General features: G+C 38.5%; 1 protein-coding gene across 1 annotated transcript in view; it reads right to left on the bottom strand.

The window, feature by feature from the left end:
- Positions 1 to 23,066, bottom strand: part of COL3A1 (collagen type III alpha 1 chain) — a 79,814-nt gene extending 56,748 nt beyond the window's left edge. The window contains exons 1-2 of the mRNA XM_090045266.1: positions 22,854 to 23,066; positions 2,202 to 2,413 (exon numbers count right to left, since the gene is read on the bottom strand). Of these exons, the coding sequence (XP_089901392.1) occupies positions 2,202 to 2,413; positions 22,854 to 22,932 (291 nt within the window). The 5' untranslated portion in view covers positions 22,933 to 23,066. The remainder of the gene's footprint in view (positions 1 to 2,201; positions 2,414 to 22,853) is intronic.
- Positions 23,067 to 23,328: the final 262 nt, after the last annotated feature.

Here is a 23,328-nt window from a genome sequence, read left to right on the forward strand (position 1 = left end):
CTGAGTGGGGATTTGATAGCAGCCTTTAACTATCCAAAGAAGATAGAGCTAGACTGTTCTCAGTGGTGGCAGATGACATAACAAGAAGCAATGGTCTAAAGTTCCAACAAGAAAAGTTTAGTTTGGATATTAGGAAAAAACTCTCTCACTAGGAGAGTGGTGAAGCACTGGAATAAGTTACCTAGAGAGGTGGAGAAATCTCCATCCTTGGAGGTTTTTAAGTCCCACTCAGCAAAGCCCTGTCTGGAACAATCTAGTTGGGGATGGTCCTGCTTTGAGCAGGGGGTTGGACTAGATGATCTTCTGAGGCTCCTTCCAACCCTATCTTTTATGATTCTATGGCATTTCCCATATCCTGATCCACAATATTCCACCTCCCATTGAACTGGCCAGTCTTATACAGTGAAGTAAGAGTTCGTAGAAGAGCCTATTATCTACCCACCATGGCCAGGAGTTGATCAAGTGGGGCACAGCCCCTGAGGGCATCAGCATCCAAACACAAGCCTTTACTGCTAGAGCTAAGAAATGACTTATCTGTGAGGAAGGAGGAAGGTGTGAAAATGCTGGAACCAGTGACTAGAGGGAAGTATGCTCTTTCTCTCTTTTTCACATGTGCACACATACACAACACATGTGCACAATTAGTGCTTGAAACACACCTCTGTAATTCTCTAAGAAAGATAATTCTTCAGACCTTTAATTCAGCCCAAACCTAGAAACAATGAAAATCTCAGGAGAAAGTAATTCCCATGAAATGATGGCAAAAAGCACCATAACCTTGTGCAAATACCATTATTTTAATGAAATTGTATAGAATGTAAGTCAGGACAAAATGTATTCCTGCATCTTTAGGTAATCTTTGGGTATGGGTATGCAGCATGGTATAAACACTGTGTAAGCATGCCTGAGTTTGCTTTAAGGGGATTAGAAGCCATTTAGCTGCAGCAGAAAGGAGCTCAGTTTGGGCTAATTCACCTCACTTTTTGGGCTAAACAGACACATCTTTTAGACATTTGTACCTCCTTTTACATATAGCTGACATCTAAGTGTGTGATAATAATAAACTAATTATGCAAGATCTGGTTCACCTTTCATTTCAGTAAATCAGAAATAACTACTGTAAGAAAATAGAGGTATTCTACAATGAGGTAAAATTGGAGTGAGAATATAATTTTGTCCAAAGAATTTATTCAGCTCTATAAGGAAGGATTACTTCAGACAGGTTTTCTTAATGTGCAGTTGTTTCTATCTTTTAACAATCAGTACTTACTGGGTGTATCTACATGTTCAATAATGCATCTTAGATTCTGTGCATTTAGTTTAGTACTTGCTTAAAAAAGTACTAACTAAATGCACGGTAACTAGAATTACTGTGCACTAGCGCTAGAACACTTTTTTGGTGACACTTACTGCACATTAGCTTAAAAATACTGAGCAGTAGGCTTTTACCTTGGTTTGTAACTGCCACGCTACTGCACAGTGTTATTAGGCTAATGCATAGTAAGAATCTCATGTAGATGTGCCCACTGTTGATTGATTCTCATAAGATGAAGAAGTTTTGTTTGCTTGATTCATGACAAATATCATGAATCACAATCTAGTATGTGAGCTTTACCACAGTTTGAAAACATTATAACTTGCTTTATGATCTGGATCAGGATATCTGGGTAAATGTTGTTTGAATGCTCTTGAACAGAAACTCTGAAATCTATCAATTCTGAACTTTGGGGGAAGTTACAGTCCAGAATTTGAAGCTGTGCTGATAAGAGAGATCCGATGTTTTTGCTGCTTCCCCAAAGTTTATCAAAACCTTTGATGTATGTAAAATTGGCTGACATTCTCATGAGAAAAAACGTACTTACGGGATTTTTGCTTTTAGATTGGTTAGCTTATCTGGCAAAAGTACCTTTTGAAAAGTATCATTTTATCATATCTTGTTCTGATAGAATCAAGAACAGAGATACTTAAAAAATAATACTGGTTAAAAGTTAAGAAATTTACTGAACCCGAGTAAAGGTTTTGCTTTAAAGTTTAATGGTGGTTCAGGCTGGTATTTATCTTATCTGACATGTTTTGCCTATAGTTAATGCTTACTATGTGTTAATGGTTGACAAACTGAATCAAGATATGGTAGAATACCGACTGTGCGAAATATGGATCAAAGTTAAGGAGCTGTTCCAAAGAAAAGAGTTTGTGCTTACAGGTTTTTCTGATGTTGGTGCTGTTGGACAAACTGGACAACATTCTCCAAATGGAATTTCTGGGTTGACACAATCTAATTCCTGATCATCACAGATGATGTCATCGCAAAGAACGTTTCCTGAATCACATACACAAATCTGGCATGGTTCTGGTTTCCATACATCCCTGTCAGCATATACTTGCCCAAGATGAGTACATGATCCTAGAATGACTGGAAAAGAAATAAAATCACATGTAACATGTTCAGCAAACATCAGTATATCATTCAGCCATGCCCCAAATGGATTTTTGAGAAATGAAAGTGTCTAAAATGAGATTTAATGATCTACTATATGAACAAGAAATTATGTGCTGTATTTGCCTGCTATACATCTATTGACACCAGTGGACAGCCTTTGGGGCTGATTCAGAACACACTCAAATCTTCTGACTTCAGTGGCCTCACACTGAGACCCGATGAGCCAAATCAGAGAATCTATAATATCTCCAAGATGGCTCTGTAGGGCTGATAAAGAGCAGTATGTATCCAAGGTATTAGGTGTATCATCCTTAGCACACGTGTTTCCCATACTACAGTGAATCATTTATTTTGTTCTGGGGATGAAATGTATATGGAGAAAAATAATGAACTTAATTAAAAATGAGATGTCTAGCATTTAAATCTGCTAACATCATTCACAGGCTTTCTAACCTTAACTTTGGTTACCAACATCTTGAGTTAATAGAGAGTCTCAAGTGTTTTCAAAATATATTCTGGAAGCATATCAGGCACAGACCATATGGGCTAGATCTTAACATAACATTAAGATTACATGGGGAAAAAAAGCTGTGAATTAGTTTATATTTTGAAGTATATAAGCATTAGAAAAAAGTTTTTTGGATATTCATTCAACATTTTAAACAAAGGAATTCATGTATTATGTTCAAGTATCTTTTGCAACGATCCTGGTAATTAAATTTGAGAGACATGTCTGAAGATAGTAAAGTTGAAGAACATCAGCAGAAATTAAACTCTGAATCCCTAATGGGAGTTCTAAGAGACTAAGAGACATGATACCACCCTCCGGTCGTTATACCGTCCGAATTGTCAATTCACATTGTGATGCACAGATCAGCTGTCAAGATACTATATGCTACTTCAAGGATTACAAAGTTTAATACTGAGCTCATTGGAGACATTTTCTGAATGAGGGCACTCTTGTTCTCCTATTTTGGATATGGGAAATTAAAGAATAATGATTCTAAAATTATTTTTTATAGGTAACCCCCTCAGTTGTTCCTCTTCATAACATTGTTACTTTTTTCAAGTGGCATCAGCACCTGTGTATCAGTCACTTGCAAAATGCTAGTATTAATGACACAGAATTATTAAAAAAACATTATATGCAAGTTACAGCTATATCCTGCAGATGGAGTACATGTACATATATATAGCCTCACCTAAGCATCGGCATGCAAACACTCACATATATAAAAATACAGTTTAAAGCAGTTTGAAACAGATTTGAAAAAGTTTGCTGACTTGTTTAATGTTCAAATTTTCAACTTCAAATATCACTGCCTATTTTTTGCAAGCCTCAGCTTTTACTTAATTACAATTGCTCAAGAATATCACTTTATTATTCACTAGGAAATTAATGTCAAAGATTCATATTTTCACAGTAAAATGTTATTGTATAAATTTATTTTCTCATTTTTTCCTCAGAAGTCTGAACCTGTGCTCATTGAGGTTAATGGCACAGCTCCAAGAGGGAACAGGATAGTTCCATAGGCAGCCTTGTAACACTGTCATTCTTTTATTTTACAGTAGATGGCATTATTTAACAGAAAGAAGTGTAGAATACATAGGCATCTGGTTATAATGACTTTCATATTTGTTTCTAACTTTCTGGGTTTTGTAAAATCAGTTAAGAAATACACTAAAAGAGCTGCAGTGCAAATCTTGGCAGCTTCTGCAGAATGAAAGTATTAAATAGGTTTTCCAGAGGAAACTTACATCTGGGATGCTTTAGTCTGTTCAAGACACCCCCTCTGTGCTCAGATGTAGATCTGCATGTCATCATGTTATGACATAATGCATTGTAAATTGCACCTAACGATTAAAAGATGGATCCAACATACCCTGGAAAGCTGTTTCGTGCTAAAATGTTGGCAAATGATATGTAACAAAAATAAGGGTAGAAAAAAGGCTGATTTGTTTAGTTTTATACTTGTGGCCAAGCTAGTCAAATATTTACTGTAATCAGCTTTTTTGGTATTTTCTAATCTTCTATATTAAACTAAGATTTTATGAAATATCAAAAAACGAATAGCTTTGACCTATGCCAATGCCAAGCCCAATCCTAAGTCTCAAAGCATTAGTTACTGTGGTTATATAAAACCACAGTTCTTTGAGACTTACTGTAATGGCTTGTCAGCAATTGTGTAAATAAGTAAATCCTTGAACATCTGCAAGACATTTTACAGAATATAAATAGCTTTCTGTTTGAAATGTTGCATGCTTTTAGAGTTTTCATGCAACATTTCTGAACAGATCAGATCATAAAGATTCTAAATTTGCATTAAGTAAGATTTCTGAAGACTTGTTCTATGAAAGGTTGTCCTGTCATATATTGTTTCTGACTCATAGCCCAGACTTCTCATTTAGTCAGCAGGTTAGCAGGAATAGGCAGGTAGAACAGCCAGGCATTACTGAAATGAAATACTTCATGTTGCTCATAAAAGGCTGTATCTGGCTGACACACAGAACAACTCTAGTAAGTGTCAGAAGAAACCATATCCGGTCAAATCTTAGGGAAGATGGATATGGATATGACATGAAACATCATTTCAGTCAGTTAGCTATAGATAAATGGCAGAGAAAATCAACCTCCCAAACTTATTCTCTAAAATCATGGTCTTTATATAAAACACAATCTCTAGTTTTTGCATTAGTCTATGCTTTCTCATCTCTGACTTAGTTGAGGCCCAAAACCTAGACCTATATGCTACATAAAATAGCTAATTCACATGTGTTTTTATATGTCTTTTAAATGTCTTTTATATTATGTACTGGCTTGTCAGGATTCAATTTTTATCACTAAACATCAATAAATATAGATTTCACCTGTCATGCATAAACTGATGGAAAAATATTTCAGTTGGTAATCATAAAAATGTATAGAACAGGTACTTAAATATATATATATATTTAAGGGGGTAAGGAAATCTGGGCCAGGGGGTGCCATGAGCACACGTGCATGCGCGCGCGCGCGCACACACACACACACACACACGGCAGCCACTGCAAGCAGGGTGGAGGGAGCTCCAGCTGCGCAACTCATGCACTGCTCCTCTGGCAGTAGCCCAGGTTGTTGCCGCAGCAACTGGGGTCTGTGCTGGCAGGACTGTCCTGGGAGTGGGCGTTGGAGGGGCAGGGCTGTTGGCAGCTGGGTGTCTGGTGCCGCTGGCCACTAGCTCTGCCCAGGTCCCACCTAGTGATTGGGTGTCAAACTCCTATCAAGTCTCGCTCCTGTGCAACTGGGGTCCATCAGGAGTTTGGCCCCTGCAGGGCCGATTTTGCAGGGGCCAGGCCAGGCTTGGTGGGAGTTTGTCCCCTGCCCCATGCTGCCCAGAGGGGCAGAAGGCCATGTCCATCAAAGGGCTGGGCCACCCCTCTGCTGATGCCCACCAGGTAGGGCTCACCCCCTGAGGAGCCACAGGGAGTGAGGAGCTGCTTCCTGCCCTGCGCTGGGTGGCGGTTTCCTCTCCCTGTGCTCTCAGCGCTCTAGGGTGCTGCTGCCCTCCTCATCTGGTCCCTGCCCACCCAGCTCTTTCCTGATGAATGAACAGAGTGATTTAAAGCAGATATGTTTCCTTGATTTATGGATATTTACTTTTATATGGTTTAACGTGATTTTATAAAGCTTTTAACAGCATACTGTTGTTTCTAAATTATCTGCCCCCACACCCCTAATTTTGTGAAATCCTGAACTTTTAAATGCTTAAAAATAAATACTGTTTTAGACATTGAAATTGTAAAAATATTAAAAATGGAATTCTGCCAAGCCTATTTATGTACCGTACTTTATCTATACAATACAGTGCTGATTAAAATGTAGATAAGGTAGACAGGAAAGAAGTGGTTTAATCTGGGGAGAAATGTTGAAGCTCCTCTATACACTGGAATATTTTTATGGGAACACTAGCAACTTAAATCATCTGTGTTTCTGCAACAGCATTCCTTTCTGTTTACTGGACAAAAAGGAAGAAAACCAAAATGTCTACCTTGAAGCAAATGGTGTGGACTCTCTAACAGTTATGATGATGATGTTTATAAGAAAAGCAAACATGCTCATTCCATCCTAAGATCCATAATGGAAACAAACACGCACTCAGAATGAGCTCAGGGACTTGTTGAGCCAAAATACTTTGCACTGTTTTAAATTTTGTTCAATTAGATAAGTGCTGAATAGAGGAAATGTTTTAAACATTTTATGCATTCTTGGATTTATAATCAGAGTTGCATGTAGAAAAGAAGAAATGTTTGAAATCATATATTTTTTCAAAAGAAAAAGAAAAAAGAAAAGTAGACTTAGAGGCATAGTCTTAAATGTAATTACATTTCTCAAAAATGCATGGGTCATGCTAAAGAGAAAATATTTAAAAGCACAGGATCAGGAATTAGGAGCTATGCATTTGCTTCCTGGTTTTGTCATAAACTGCCTATTTTTCCTTAGGTAACACAGTTAGGGTGGGATTTTCAAAGGCGTATTCCTTCCATTGAATCCCAATGTCTATTCAAGGCCTCTGAAAATTTCTCTCTTAATTTCTTTGAGCTTCCACATTCCCATTTATTAAGGACAATATTTTCCCAAATAAGTCATGTCCTTGTGTGAGCATTAATCAATCAATCAATATTATAAAATACTTAACTACAAAATGTTGGTATACTCAAAATATACCTTGTAAAATTATACAGGGTTTCAAAAATGACACAGGAATTCTTAACTATCAGCAAAATAAACTAATTTAATATCTGTTCCAGTATAGGTAAGTAGCAGGAGAGCTTACTGTTTTATTTTAAAGTTAGCTTCTACCTGGCTAGCATACCTTTGAAATCTGTAGGATGTACAGTACTTACTGTAATGTTTGTAATATTAAAAGAAAGCCCTGTAATAGATCATTTAAAGAAGTTTAGAGCAGAGAATGGAGAGGCCCAAAACATGGGGCAAGTAAAGCTATGTAAAACTGCAAAAACTAGATATGTACCACTCTAAGGGGATTCAACCCAATATGGAACCTAGTAAAAACTTAATCTGTAGGTGGTGCAATATGGAAGGAAATGGAAAAAATACTAGTTATAAACAACTCTTATCACATATTATTTTTAGTCCTATAGACAGCTTAGCCTGAAAGACTTGCAGAACTGGGCAAATCATTTGTATTTTTCTTATAGCTCTCCCACTTAGTAAAGATAATTACATCAGGAAAACATCTGCACGATGACTAAAGAGTCCATCTGGGCCTGCCTATTTTTCCCACATCCAAGGTAATACCCACATCCGAAGTAATAATACTTTGTTTATGTCATAATTATTTTCAAGGCAACATTTCCAGTTCTGACTTTGGTTTTAGTTCAGTTTGTTAGTTATCTTGACTAGTTTATGTAGGTAAGAAAACACTGCATAGACTAGGAATGCTAGAAAATGGCCTTATCTCATTGGAGAGGAAGACAGTCAGGACTACACCTTAGAGACTAGTTCAAAGAATCAAAATGCCAAATGTCTCTGAATAAGTTAGTTTCTAAAGTGCCACCCTGTCCTGCCTGACTTCAGGCTAACATGGCTAACTACCTCTCTCTATTCACTGGCATGGAAGTAAAGGTGTTGTTGCTATGGCATGGTAAGAAGCCTTGATGCTGTAAGTACGCGTATATATAAAATAAGAAAGAGGCTCTTAGGGCAACTAAAAATGACTTTTGGACTGAATGCTAGTAATGTCCTATTACTTTCTGTGCTCTTCTTCCAGAATGAACCTATTTATACCTGTTGTCATGGCAATCCTGATTTAACCCCCTGATGCCTCAGTTTGGGAGAAGTTGTACAAGTGAATGCTAATGAATAATGTTGCTACTCCATAATGCATTTGGGAAGAATTGCGCTGTTGTGAAGAGATGCTTACAATGCGCTCATTTTAGGACCACGGAAAGTGGAGACATAAATGACATCCAAAGTTCTCCTTTGGTGGAGGTCCACCCGGGCTGTCTTTGCTATTACTTGACAGAAGATTCAGACCCTGAATCTAGACAAGTTTTTGTCATTTAAGCTATCATCACTTTTTTTCTCTGCTTGTAAGTGATAAGTTCCAAAATTTTAAAAATCACATCAGTTTGCCATTCAGTAAAATTTAAAATGCATACATCCTAATCATAGGATATTAGCATTTTTGTTACTTTTTGATATTTTCTGTTACAACTGTAAATCTTCTTTATCAAGCAAAGTGAAGGGTTTCTGTCAGAGAATTTGTCTTCAAAATCATCTTTGAATGTATTTGGTCCTGTAAATTAGAAGCTTATATGTTCTTACGTGGTCCTATAAATCAAAAGCTTATATCTTGCTGCCTGTACAGAAAAAGGTCTAATCACAAGCACACACTTCAAATATCCCTGTGATATTATTCAATAACATTATCCTCAATAATCCTTGCACATTATTCTTTAATAGAAAGCTATGAATACAGGTTCTAATCCAAATCTAAGAGTCAAAAGGAGTCTTCCCATTGCTTTCATTGGGTTTTGGATCAGATCATGCATGCCTCAGCTTCTGCTTACTTCAGTGGGAGTTGAAAATCCTTGAAATCTTAAAGGATCAATACATTAAATGAATGCTATCAGAAACATGAGATCAACCAGCATAATGAAACAAGAGTTTTATCCTAATTCAGTATGTTAACTTTCTATCATGTAGGCAATGCTTTATTACTTATAAACATCCATGGGTACATGAAAACATTACGTTTACAACAACCTAACTAGGGTTAGGTCGATTCAGTCTAAGTGCCAATCTGTGCAGATGTTTAAGAAGGTTAAATCAGGTAAAAATGCCTGGCCCTACCTAAATTAGTTTACTTGTAGAGCCAAACTAAGTTAGATCAGCAGTAGGTTAGCCCAATCTACTGAACCTCTGCCCAGTTGCAGAGTGCAGCTTGCCACAGTCCCCGTTCCAGTCCCTGACTCTACCCCTGCTCACCACCCCTCCTCCACCCCACACCCAGGCTCCACTTTTCCTACCTCCATGCCCTGCCCCTGGACAGCCTATTTCTATTCTCCTAACTTCCCTGCTCCTGCAGACCCACCAATCCCACCTGTTGAGACCTGGCAGCCCCTCCTAATCTCACCAAAACCCACTCCTAGGCCCACCACCTCCCTTTCCCCTCCGCCCCTCTAACAAATGTGCAAAAGCCATTCTTAAGTTACAATCATGTGGCTTAAAGTAAGCCACGTGATTGTAGACTGGGTGCAGTGAACATCTGCACATACTCTATGAGATTTTCCCTTTCTCCATATTTCCACAGAATAACAGTTTTGTTAAACCACTGTTTGTGTCAGTGACTCTAAATATAAGGAACGAGCTGATATCAAGTTATATGTGGTCACTCAGTCATAATATTGAAACAAATTCTCCTTACTTTGCAATAACTTGATTTCAGCGTAGTCCTTCCACTTAGAGTCACTGTTGCCAAATGGTACATAGGGTTGGGCCCGAACGCTCTAAGAACTCTAAAACAAATTGAAATTGGCACAAAAATCTAAGCTCTGAAAGGACTGCAGCTGATTTTATGGATCGTTTTCTAAAACATTTATTCAACTAATTTGTGAATCCTAGCCATGCATTGAACTGCCTGCACGTACAGAGTAGTTAATTCTCCTTCCCCTCGCCCACAAAAAACAGACTCAACAAATAATCTTTGAAAAGCATATATTAGGCTGGTATAAATTCTTTCTAAAGATGGGCAGGAAGGTTTACCTCTGCTAGAAAGTATCTTCATTCAACATACCTATTTTCTGGAGGTTCTAAAAAGTATCAGTTTTAAAATCTATTTAATAACATATGTCTTTTCTTTGTATCTAAATCTATTTAATAAACATCTTTGGATCTTTAGTTTCTAGTTTGGACTGCAAAAAAGATTGGCCGTAATACAAGTGTGTTCTTGAAATGTTTTCCGCCTAATCAAGAGCAGGAAGAACTGTGTGTTCATTTGTGTGTGCATACAAGAGGGATTTCCAGATCAGTTTGGCAATTCAGAGAAATTTCAGATCTGTGTTCAAATTCTGGGTTGCTGTTCTAAATGGAATCAAACATTGAACCTTTTGGTTTGCCATATTGCTAATAGTTGGGCCATATCTCAGTCGAACTGCTAAGCATTTTCAGTTACAACAGAATTCAATATATGCTAAGCTACTTATAGGACAGGGCCTAAAAATTTCACTTTAGGGCCATGTGCACATGTGGTGATGTTTGGTTCTTTGGGGACAAGTAGCAGCTGCGTACCTTGTGCTGCCGCTACTTGTTGGCAGGGAATGCCTGTCCTGTGCATGCTTTGGCATGCGGCAAGTTACCCTGCGGTCAGTAGGGCAGGCTGAAGCCAGCACTGTGCTGCCCCCAGAAGCCTTACCTGGGGTCCTGGGGGCCTCTTGGGGCTGTAGCCACAGCTATTCTGTTGCACAGAGCCTGGCTGGCAGCTGCAGTGGGGCTCCCAGCAGCCCGGCTCCTCTTTTGTATTGTGAGCAATGCCTGTGTGTGCACAGCTCTGCTTTTTTTTTCCTGAGGGTAAAAAAACCATCTGAACACATGGTGTGGTGCTGCAGATGTGTCTGCAGCACCACACACTGCACAGACATGCTCATCTGGACAGGACCTAGAAGTTCAAACCTGGACCTGTGCAAAGAACGGTTGCAGAACATTTTCTATTTATTGGCCTTGCTGGACTTAATTAATCAATTTCTATCAGGCAAGTGAAATTGGAAATTAAGCATGGATTTTTTTCCCTAGCTGAAGAAGAGGAAACAATTGATCTATTTCAATATTATACCTTGGAAGAACCCAGATTGATTCAGTGCTTTTCTCAAGGTACTGGAACATACAGGAACTATTCCAATTCAGTGCAGTATATGTGGAAACTCCATTTATGTTTTCAGATACAGATTCAGCTGTAGTATAGCTTCACTGACCTAGGCAAGTTACATTAGAGATAAATAAAGCAGCAGGAGATCTGAGTCTACACTAACAATTGTCTGTATAATTTCATTGAATTCAAAGAGATTGCCTGAGTTGTATTTTACTGGAAAATGTAATGATTGTACTTTATATTCAAATGATCTGGCACAATAATTGAAAAAGAGAATTATATCTGTAACTGCAAATAAATTGTAAGTATCTATAAGTAATTCTTAAGTAAATCTTAAGAAATTGAACAGGTCAACAAAAATGCTGTCCTGCATCATCTTAACTCTCATCTGCAAAGCAATTTGTGTTCTCTCAACTATACCCATTTTGGCCTTTTAATTGGATATGCATGACAGTGTTTATAGTGTTTCTTGAGCTGTCTGATACTTTTTATTGGAAATTAAGTATCTCGCTATACAATCTGTTTTGATTTCAAGATAATTAATGTCAAAATTATAAAATCACCGAAGTAACCATTGCAGCTGTTTTATCATGGTTGGCAAAGACATTTACAAATGTTTGGACCATCTGTTAAATATAACTTTGCAGCGCTGTGTATAACCATTGATTCTTAGGTTTACTATTCCTTTTTCCTAACTAGAAAAAAAAATCCTTTTTCCTAACTATCTTAGTGCTAGATATCACAATGCAGAAAACTGGTTGCTACTTAAGTTCTCACATCCAAAGTTGGCACAAGCAATTCTGTTGAGCTCAATCCCCTTGCAGCTACAGACATTAGAAAAATATGAATTCAAGAATCTGGGCATGTGGAAGTCTGTTAAAAGAAGATTTTTCCAAGGGAACAAATCTCATCATCACTTTTTAAGCAAATCTTAGGTGACAAGGTGATTCTGAACTTCAATTCCTTTCTAGATATTATTCAGCTCACATTAAAAAGAGGGATAACACAGAGGGCCACTCTGACAACATTCAAGCCACTAGATTTCTACAGATTTCTGAGCATGTAGTGTATTTTCACTACACAGCTTTGCTATTTGCCTCCAATACGTTGTTCCATAAAACTGGCATTGCCTCATTGTGACTCTTTACAGAGTGGAAGAAAACATGCCAAGATAGAAAAAATAGTAAGAGAAAATACTTTCTAAAGAAGCTTAGCATGTGTGATTTTCAAAAAGCTTGGCTTCATTTGTACATAGCTAATGGAAAATTTGTGTGTGGGGGAGTGTAATTCTTGTGATTTTGATGTTCAGTGTAACAGTCACACTGAACATCAAAGTCACAATGAATTCTCCCCTCCCCCATATTTTCCATTAGTTGTGTAGAAGTGAACAAGAGTTTCTGTCATGTTTTTGTGTAAGCAGAGATGTAATTTTGCTGTTGCAGTTGTACAAAAAAGTAACCATGAGACTTCCCCCAGTGAAAAAAACAAAAATGAAAACAAAAACAAAACAGAGAGAATAAACAATTGATGTTTGAGATAAAAGGGCCTAAAGGGCACTAATGGGCTACTGAGACTTCAGGCACCAATTTCAGTGGGAACAAGTTATAGCCAAGGAGGGAAGATGAAGGCTTAGTTCTTTTAGGTGCTCTAAAAGGTACATGACTCTGGAATATGACTTTGGCAAAATTCAGCCATTAATCTTTGGTACTGAACTCCAGGCCTGGATTCTTCCCTGTGATACTATATTATACCACACTGCTGGAGGACACTGGACCTACAGTGAATATAATTTACCATGGAAGAACCACTATTCCATGGGATAAGGCAATCCTCAGGTGACACAGGCAGGGGCTATGTGAAACACTGACAGTAGTAAGCCGATGAACGCCTTTTTAGTTTGCTTACTGTGCAGTAGTCTAATATTACTGCCCATTAGTGTCACAACACAGTTTTTCCCAGGCAATGCAATTGCACTTTAGTATTGGGCTACTGCACAGTCAGCATCTCATGTAGACACAGCCATAGTGCAGAAACTCCTATGCTTCTCTCCAGTTACTGATAATGAGGGAGGCCAGCAGTATGTAGGGCCACCTTCCCAGCATTTATCTCTGGTTTCAGCATTGGTCTCTTAAAGCCCCACTTTTGGGGCAACTCGGTCTTGTTATAAATTTGTATGTGGGGACTATTCTAACACACAGCCTACTCAAGCTTTCCAGCTATAACTTACATCTCCCCTTTTGGAGCTGGGCTGTGTGCTCCTTGGCCACAACTAAAGGTCTAGGCTTTCTAAGTAGCAGACTGCATTAAACCTCAAAATATATACCACTACTTTAAAGCTGTCTTCTTGGGTTGTATAAGGCTTTCTCTCTGATTTCAGTTCCCTCGCCAGCATCTCTTCACAAAGAACTTGTGTGAAACACAGCAAGAGAAAAAAAATTCAGACATTCTTAAAAGGCATATCACTTTCATTCCTGCTCTGATACTTCATTTTTGAAACTGCCTAGCTTGATGTAAATCATGGAAAATGGAAGTGGTTTCTTAGCTAATCTGAAAGGAATCTCTTCTGTTGCATTTTCACTGAACACAGCCAGAAGTCCCAGTGGCTGAAGTTTAGTTTAACTGAAGTTAACAAATGATGTTGTTTGAGGGGTTATATCATGTTTTCCATTGTCATTTTGACATGAAACAGGCAACTCTGGAAACTCAAAAGCAGCAGGATTCATATTAAAGAAAAAAACAGTGTTTAAAGGGATGGATTCTTCCAAAGGAGATGATTTATGAAATGGAGAAAGCTGTTTCTATGAAACAATTTATTTTGAGGAAAAGTAATAACTATAAGATACATTTATCAACATTTGAGCCAATAAGCTGCACTATTTTGGGAAGCAAGTATCAATACAAAATTAATATGAGAATCAGTTTACTGTTGCTCCTGTCCTGCAATTATTGCAAGAATGTAGGGAAGAAGATCAAAGCTAACTTTAAGCCACCATTAAGTTCCTTGTGATCTCAAGGTGTCTAGGGCTCTGCTTAGCCCCTGGTAGAGTTTAAGGACTATTCCAGTGTATATTCTGGCTTCAGTGGTTGTCCGAGTCAACCATCAGCTAAAGCTATTCAGTGCAAAGGTTATTCTCTGGGAACCATTTTTATAATAGCATAATGGAATAAACAAGACAGGTGCAATCGTGACCTCACCCCTAAACATTGTGCAGAGTGGGCAATATTTGATTTGGATTAGGATTCGACCTGATTCAGGAGACAGTGATTCAATTTGCTGATTTGGATCACTGTCCTGATTCAATTCAGGTGAATCTGAATCTGAAGATTTTATTCTGATTTGGAGAATCAGCAATTTGGCCAAAGCCTTATATGTTTTTTGTACATACTTTGAGGTACCAGGCATGGCTCATGAATGCTGAGATGGTGGGGTGGATGGAGCATCCCATGGGAGCACAGGGGGTGGACCCCCTGCACCCCTCCGGCTCGGCGATCAGCCGTCAAGGACCCTGGGTGCTCCCCCCAGATCCAGGAGGCACCAGTCGCTGAACTGGGGGGTGGGGGAGGGGTCCCCTCCCTGCTCTGCGGCGGACCCAGAGTGGACCTGGAAGTGGACCCAGTGTACTTCTGGTCCACTTCCAGGTCCACTGTCAAGCATGCAGGGAACCCCGTCACACACTCCTGTGGGATGCTCCACCCCACCATCACAGTGTTCATGAGCCATGCTGGGTACCTTGAGGTACTTAGAAAAAATATATAAAGCTGTGTCTATGGCTGAATTGTCAAATCTCTCCAAATCGAATTGGAGGATTCTAATTCAATTTGGAGAGATTAATGGGTCTCCTGGTTCGATTTGGATTTGGAGATTCAACCGCCAAATTGAGCTGAATCTCCCCCAAATTGAATCAGCAACTGATTTTTTTTATAGTTTTTTTTAGGGACAACTGGTTCAGAGAGGCATAAACTTTCACATGTGATTATCTACTTAATTCGACTCTGTTGCTTATGAAAGCTTATGCCTCTGAGGCAGTTACTCTGAAGTGCCACCCTGCCCTGTCTTCTGTCTTACTTAAGAGTAAATACCTTTCTCAATAGATTTTGAGAATGAAGGTAATATCAGAAAGACAGAAATTTTCCCACTCTATTCCCCTATTAGGTTCCATTCATTCTGGGCAATGAAGGGGATTATGCTACTTACTGAATGAAATATTTAAAAAAAAATCATCCTTAACCTCAAGGAAGCTAATTCTGAAGTTTTTATTGGGTATCTTTCTCTCCTTTCAGAATTTAGTCTAGGCACCAAATTGCACAAATCATATTAGGTCATGACAAATGTTAAATACAGGACATATAATTATTACTTCTGATATCTGGAAATTATGATACATAGTTATATTATTATTGAGACTGCTTCAAGGTTAAAAAATGTAATTAAAACTTAACTACGGTGGGATACATTAAGATATCTGTCAAAGATCAAAACTAGGAAGTACAGAAATTATTTCTCCTTAATATGCAACATAAAAAATAGTATCTGTCAAAGAGAAAAATATTGCCACCCAATATTGAAGTATTTTAATATTATCAAATTTGAGTTTAAATCTGTTTTTATTTCAAATATTGTATCATTAGAAATGTGTATCTGATTATAAATATTTATAGAGCCTTTGTATGATGTTTGATAGTCCTTTTAGTTAGAACCAGGTTACCACCTGACAGTAATGTATAATTTAACAAACTAGGACTAGGACAGCAAATGCAGGCAATAAGCCTAGATAACACGTTCGCTGACAATTTATTCCAGCTTCTTAAAACTGGAAATCACCAAGGGAGGATTTATTTTTTCATATCACATATTATTTCTACAACTACCTTAAGTTCCTCAACAAACTAATGACCAACATCATATTCCCTTTATTGTTTGTTTTCCTCATATCCTTATCTGTGTTTCACCATCACAGATGCATACGCATGCACACAATTACATCAGAAGGAGTTAATGGACACAACACTGATCTGTTTCTTATTCTAATAGGTTTTGAACAGTCATTAGCACAAACTGATTTAGAGGACAATGCAAATTTTCAGTGGCTATTGTAATAGTTGATTTTCTCTAAAAGCACACCCAAGGTCACTAAGAGCACATCCAAAGTTAACATTATTTTCATACTGCCATGGAAAGATGCCATACTGTTGAATCCTATAAGTGGTAGCCTGCACCTCTTCCTTCTCTTGACAGATTTCTCCTAAATCCAAATAATCTGTTACAGACAGAATTGGGAAGAACTAAATATGACACACTATATGGCAGTAGTAGAGAGGTAGCTATATAAGAACATAAGAACTCCATTTATTGGGTCAGACCATAGGTCCATCTTGCCCAGTATGCTGAGTCACACACTGACAGAGCGTGGATGTTGAAAGGCAGAGTGAGCAGGTTATGACCAGGGTTTTTCCCCTATTCCTCTCCTCCTTGCAGCTTCCAGCATTTAAGGTCTAGGAGGTTCTTATGTGCACCTAACTCCCATGTTAACCACGTTACTCTACAGAAGGCAGGATAGAGATGCATGTTAGTAATAGCTAGCAGTAGTTACAGGTTGCACTGTTGTCCATTAGTAATGCATATCATATTCTCCAGATTATCAAGATGTCTACATCCAAAGCTAATGCCCATATATGTCCAAGTTAATGTCCATGCCAATATAGGACTAGAATCTACAAAAAACATACTAATTCTAGCTCTTCTGTCACCACCACCAAACAAATTAATTATAACTAATAGCCAAGTGTTGCTAAGGCTGGCTACAACTAACATTTTGCAAGAGACAGAGTCTAATTTTTACCTGTCTAATTCAAGTCCCCAAATGCAGCCAACAGCTGGAAAGAGACAGGGTGTCTGTTTGTAATTTGTAACTCTGCTAGGAGAACAAATGTACTGGCTTTGACTAAAGCACTGCCATCAGGGCTAGGGGAAGCACCATTTACCTCTGTCTCTTCCCTTTGTAATAAAGCAGTGGATGTTTTCAGCCATCCCCCACCCACCCTTTTAAAAAGTCTGCTTCACTTTGGTCTCAAATGAAAAACAAGCATGGGAAATTAGGAAAGAGAGAGCTAATGCTCTCATTTTCACAAGGATAAGGTCTCTTGGGAATGTGTGTTTATGAAATCTGTCACATTTCCAGGAAAACATATACACCTGATTAGTCATGGGGGCAAGGGAGGAAATATTCTACAGGCTTTAATTTAGACAGTCATGCATAGTTTTTCCAAAACACAGTCTTGCTTGTGGTGCACACTCTGCTGAGTTTTTAATTTCATATGTTCACTTTTAACAATGTCATTGCAAAATTTGATAGCAAACACAGGGTGAAGCAACATAAGCCAGATGTACACTGCCAAGTATTCCACTCAGCTGCCTGTGTAGAACATCATGATGCCAGTTTCTGCATTCATAATTGTTTAAGATCTGAGTGCATTTGAGAATGTGTTAAGGAAAGGTGTTGAGGCATTTTATTAGACAGTGGTTCCAAAATAGGGTGAAGAGTAGGAAATGGATAATGGATGGCCTAAGATTGTTTTGGTAAAATATACAATATTGCTGCCTTCTCTCTACAGAATTCTTTTATTATTCCAGGAAGTCCTTGGAATAACTTTCTTACAAAAATGCTTTTTCTTCCATTTGCTCAGCTGAATACAAGCATGATTTCTGATCCATCTTGCTCTTATTCTTATTTCCCCACTCCTTTTTTTGTTAGACTGGGTGAGTCTCTTCTTGTTCAGTGAATGATGGATGTGGTACAAACCCAGTCATTTTAGAACATTTTCTTTGGATAGTAGACCTGTCATATGTGAACACTCAGTTAGCTACTAATATCCATGGCCATACATTGATGATACTCAGGACTATAATCAATCCATCTCTGTCTTTATCTTAAATAATGGCAATCTGATAAATATAAATGGATCAGAGAAATCTATACAACAAAGACACTGCCTCTTATCTCAGGTGTTCGCTTGCTCTGAGCTAATTTAGATAACTAAAGAATGCACACATATCATATTGTTGCATGTAGACACACTAAAGCAGGGTGGGCAAACAAAGGGATCCAGCCTGCAGTGGGGTTGGGGTGTTATGGAGGCTGGACTCTGGTTTCTGGCAGCCCAAGTGGCAGCAGTTCCTTCCATCTGACACTGCCAGTGGTGCCACTGCTGTCCGACCTGGTCCTGCTGCCTGGACACCCCATCCTGTCCACCCTTCACCCACTGCTGGGGGCACCAGACTGAGTGAGTGGGTGGGCAAGCAGGCAGGGGAGCAAGTGGGGTCTTTATGAAGATCAGCCTGGGACACACCGGGCCAGGGAATGCTTGGGTAGGAGGATGGGGTGGGGCTGTGGGTGGGCAGGGAGTGGCATCCAGGAGCAGGATGGAGAGTCAGGGCTGGGACCAGGGCTGGGAATGCAGGGTGGTAGCAGTGTGGAACTGGGGCCTGGGGCCTGGGACCTGGGGCAGAGCCATGATTTGCTGCTCATACATTCCTGCGATGGGTGCCAGTTCCATGGGTAGGGGCATGTAGGGAGCAGATCATGGCTCTGTCCTGGGCCCCAGCCCCATGCTGCAGCCATACCATGATCCCAGCCCTGGCCCCAGTCCCACTTGCCCTTCCTGCTCCCAGACACTGTTCTCCACCCACCTGTAGCCCCATCTCATCCTCCTAGCAGGGCTTGCTCTGCCTGTGGGGGTCCCAAGCCAGCCCCCATGGAAACCCTGAGGCCCAGGCCAGGATCATAAGTAGGTAACAGCACATGGCTGGGACCTAGGGTAGAGGCACATACAGAATTTTTGTGAGCTGTTGTAGGCTGGGCGGGATGGGGGTTGCTGACCTTGCCTACCATGGTGGGAGTGGAGAGTGCTGACTTGGCCCACAACAGCTCACCTAAACTCCCGAAGTGGCCCCTTAGCCCAAATAATTGCCCACCCCTGCACTAACGTCATGAAAAAGGTGGATTTATATGATAATGTAAGCATTAAGTTATTGCTATGCAAAGATTTAGTGTTGCGTTCTGCTATCACATAGTGATGTTCTGATGACCTCAGTGGAATTACTTATTATTTACGGTGTAAAAAAGAAAAAAAAATCCTAGGTCTTAGGTCTCCAAAATATCCTTATATTCATCATGGATGGGTGTCAGGAAGCTTGTGAGAAATAATGAGTACATTCATTTCATAGATAGATAACAGGCGGGTAACATATAGTTTGAAATCAGTCTAACAAACTATGCAGAGGACTGATAGTAATTTACCTTGTAGAGTCAACTAGAAGTGCAGCAGAATTGTGCGTAGTTCTTGACCCTACTTCCTATTTACATGAAAATTCCTTTAGTACATTTGAAAATAAGGCAGCCTTCAAATGGGTGTAAACCAATATATTTGGAGTAGTCTTTTACTAGAGTTTTCCGTGAGATCCTATGCTAGAGACAGCCATTTGCTCTGCACCATGTATGTGGTACTTCCTCATTTACAAGAAAGTTTTTTTGTTTAAAAGTGAACTTCATCCATGAAAGCTGTTGGTAAATAATGATAGCTTGAGGCAGAGCTTTCAGGAGAGTAAAACACCCAAAACTATAGCTCTCTTTATTTCAAATACTTTGAAATGTGTGAACAATTCTTTTAGTGATGTGCAATTTACGGCTTATTTCTAAAATCTCACATGCTTCTAGAAACATGTATATACCTGATCAGAGGAACTGTATGCTCAGGAATAAGTTTTAGTCTTACATTTTTTTTGCATATTTTTTCAACATTATGGTAACTCTATGCAAGATTGGACAGAATTCAGCACTTTGTTTTCTAATATTTTAGGGACCTAATACTTTAGTGTTACTAAATGTGAGGAAGCTGGAAGAACAGTGCCTTGACTAACTTAATAGCTCCCAAATCACTGACTCAATAATGTAACACAAATGAGCATTAAATATTAATTTCTTGAATCTGAATCTTCATTTGTCATGTATAAAAAAGAGTTGCCAGCCACCAGGTGGCGCTTTGTTATGACACCACAGGCCAGAAAAACTAGGCTTAACCCATATCAAGCTGAATCATTTTTACAAGATTAAAGAACCCTACTAAATTGCTAGGACATTTTCAAAACTCTATTAGTGCTACTGAGGGAAAATTTCAAATTTCTACAATAGCCATGAGCCAAAAAAGGGGAGATTCTTTCTTAAACTGATTTTTAACTTCCATTCCTGGAAACAAGAAAACAAAGAAACGCAGAACTCAGAACTACATCTGACTTTTCTAAGCGTACTGTTCACTAAGTAGCTTCCTTAACAACATGGCAAGGTTATTTGTAGCAATATTTTGCAAGGAAAATGTTGTATTTCCTTACATTGTATGATTTACAAATCACATCATATTTTTTGAAAAATGGGCACTTCAGCATGTCTGGAATTTTTCTTTTCAAACCCGGACATTTTAGTGCAGCTCATCACTACATTATATGTGCATCAGCAATATTACTATTTAAGTATTTGAATTCTATTTTTATTATTAGGCTTTTTTGAGCATGTCCATTATGATGAGGGGGAAAAAAGCAAAAAAAGCTACTCTTTCAGAAGACAAAACTTTTTTAAAAAAGTTGTGGAAGAGAACATTCCAGGAAGAGGACAACAGGAGATATTCTAGGAAACCAAAAAGGATATTCAATTTCATCTCCATTTACAAATAAATTATCTTGTGTTTTACTATTATCTTCCAAGTAACCATAGCTCTCTATCCTCATGGAAGTTAGCCCAGTATGGAAATGCTGCCATACCATGAGACGTGAATGTGGCAAAGAAATACGCTGTTAAGGCTGTTCCTTCACATTTCTTGGCATGCTTCTTTCTCTTTGCCTAATGCTGGGTTATTTGAGTCAAAACGGGACACAACCAACTAAGGGGAGAAGGTTTATCATGGAATGCTGCACAAGAGATTTTATTAAGTGATGAGGGTCTCAAACTGGGGGTATTTTTCACTGTGATCAGTGGAGAGGTCCTCCATTGTGCATGGTGAAAAACATATGAATTTGCTTTGCTGCTGTAACCCATTATATACATATTTTTGGCTTTTGCAATGTTCCATTTTCAGAGAGCTGTTTAATCTATATGCTGAAAAAAGAGACTTAAAACAGCAGTAAAAATATAACCTGAAAAGGCAAAAGAATCATTTGAAATTAACAGTTTTGAATGGCATTTAGAAAGATTAACTTCCCTCAATTTTCATTAGGTATTTGGCATTTAGAATTCATTTTAAGTGCTTCTTTGTTACAGAGTATTATTCTTGACTTGCTCAGAATGAAACACTCACTCTGCTCCAGCTGCTCTACTAATAAAACCTCCTGTTGGAAAATTAGTAAACCCAGATGCAGAGGTTGCTTTCTAGGTATGCTTTTCCAGACAGGTTTTGCATTTTTTCCACTTAAAAAGGGATTGACCATGTCTAAATGCAGTACAATGTATGCTATTACCAATTATCTCTCTAATCATAAAGTAATTCATTTGTTTAGTGCATGAATAATGCATCATGTTTCTTTCATATTTAGAAGACACACAAAAGATGACATCACTTTTTAAGAGTAAGACATGAAAGGTTTTCATTAGAATCACCAGAAAGCAGAAATGGTGCAGATCCAAAAAGTATCAAATGTCTTTCAAGAATTGCAGCTGTTTAACTTAATCATAATCCTAATCATGATAAACTCATTTTAGAGTAAAGAGTAAGTAAGTGTAGACTGATTTTTCACTACAGTCCAGATTCACCTCTCTCTGTCGCTCTCTCTCTCCCTCTCTCTCATACACACCCTCCCACCAGTTATTACCTGATACTGTAAGGACTTAAAACAACCTGAAAATGTATAACTGAAAAGATTTTATATGAGTATATCCATTCATCATTCTGCTTTATGTCAAAAAGCAAAAGGAGAAACTTACCAGGCTTACACATATTTTTTTGATTTGTCTTAGGAAAAAAAATGAATTCAGCAATCCTGACAGGAACTTTTAAGTCCCCCACTCCCCAAAGTCTTTAAAACATCTTCCTGTGATGCCAAAGGAACATGTATTATGTGGTACAGAGTAACAATTCAAAAAATAGCTGAAAGTAGAAACTGATGACTTGTGACAAATGACTTCCAGAATGCACAGAGCTACGATGTTAAGAGGTTATTCCAAGAGTTAAAAGAAATAGTTTGAAAAACTTTCCAGTGCCTGTGGTAGCGAAAGCAAGTACAAACAAGAACCACAGCAACATAAGTAAGGAATATTGTTCAGTCTGTTTAAATGCAGAAAAAAGCGAAGCATATTTTACAATTATAAACCTCTGGATTAATAAAACACAGAACTACAGTATTCAGCTAAAACATTAACTCTTTGGCAATGAGGAATCAGTGATGGAAATATTTTCTGGGGGGATTTGAAAAGTCTCATTTCTTACAGGTTATTAAGATGACCAATGAACATAAATACATATAAATATATATAAAAATGTAAGAAGTGTGAATTACTCACCATCTTGTTGTGCCAAAATAACTGAGGGCTGAAAAATGGCAAGAATGAGCAAAACTATATTTTGCACAAAGCTCATCATGTCTAAATATTAGACATGAGACTCTATGTGCAATAATAAAAATGTGGGGGAAAGAAAAATCAGTTCAAAATAGCACCATCGATTGTTCCCTGCCCTTTCAGCACCCGGGCCCTGTACAGAACTCAGCCACAGGCATTCCAGTGCTTTGGCCTTAAATAGGAAAAACTTTGGCTTCTCTTAACTTTCCAGCCCCTTTCTGCAATATGAGAAGAAGACCATCCCCTTAACAGTAGATGAAATGATTAATATTTCTCTTGGCTTTACAGAAGAAACAGCTAAGTAAACTAGATAAATAGCACATCTGGAGATCTTGTATGTATCTACATATGATACACACACACACACACACACACACACCCCAGCCCACATGAAGTGTGCATACTTTGTGTGTGTGTG

The sequence above is a fragment of the Crocodylus siamensis genome, chromosome 4 (assembly GCF_052110815.1).
Source record: "Crocodylus siamensis isolate JL-2025a chromosome 4, ASM5211081v1, whole genome shotgun sequence".
NCBI lineage: Eukaryota > Metazoa > Chordata > Crocodylia > Crocodylidae > Crocodylus > Crocodylus siamensis.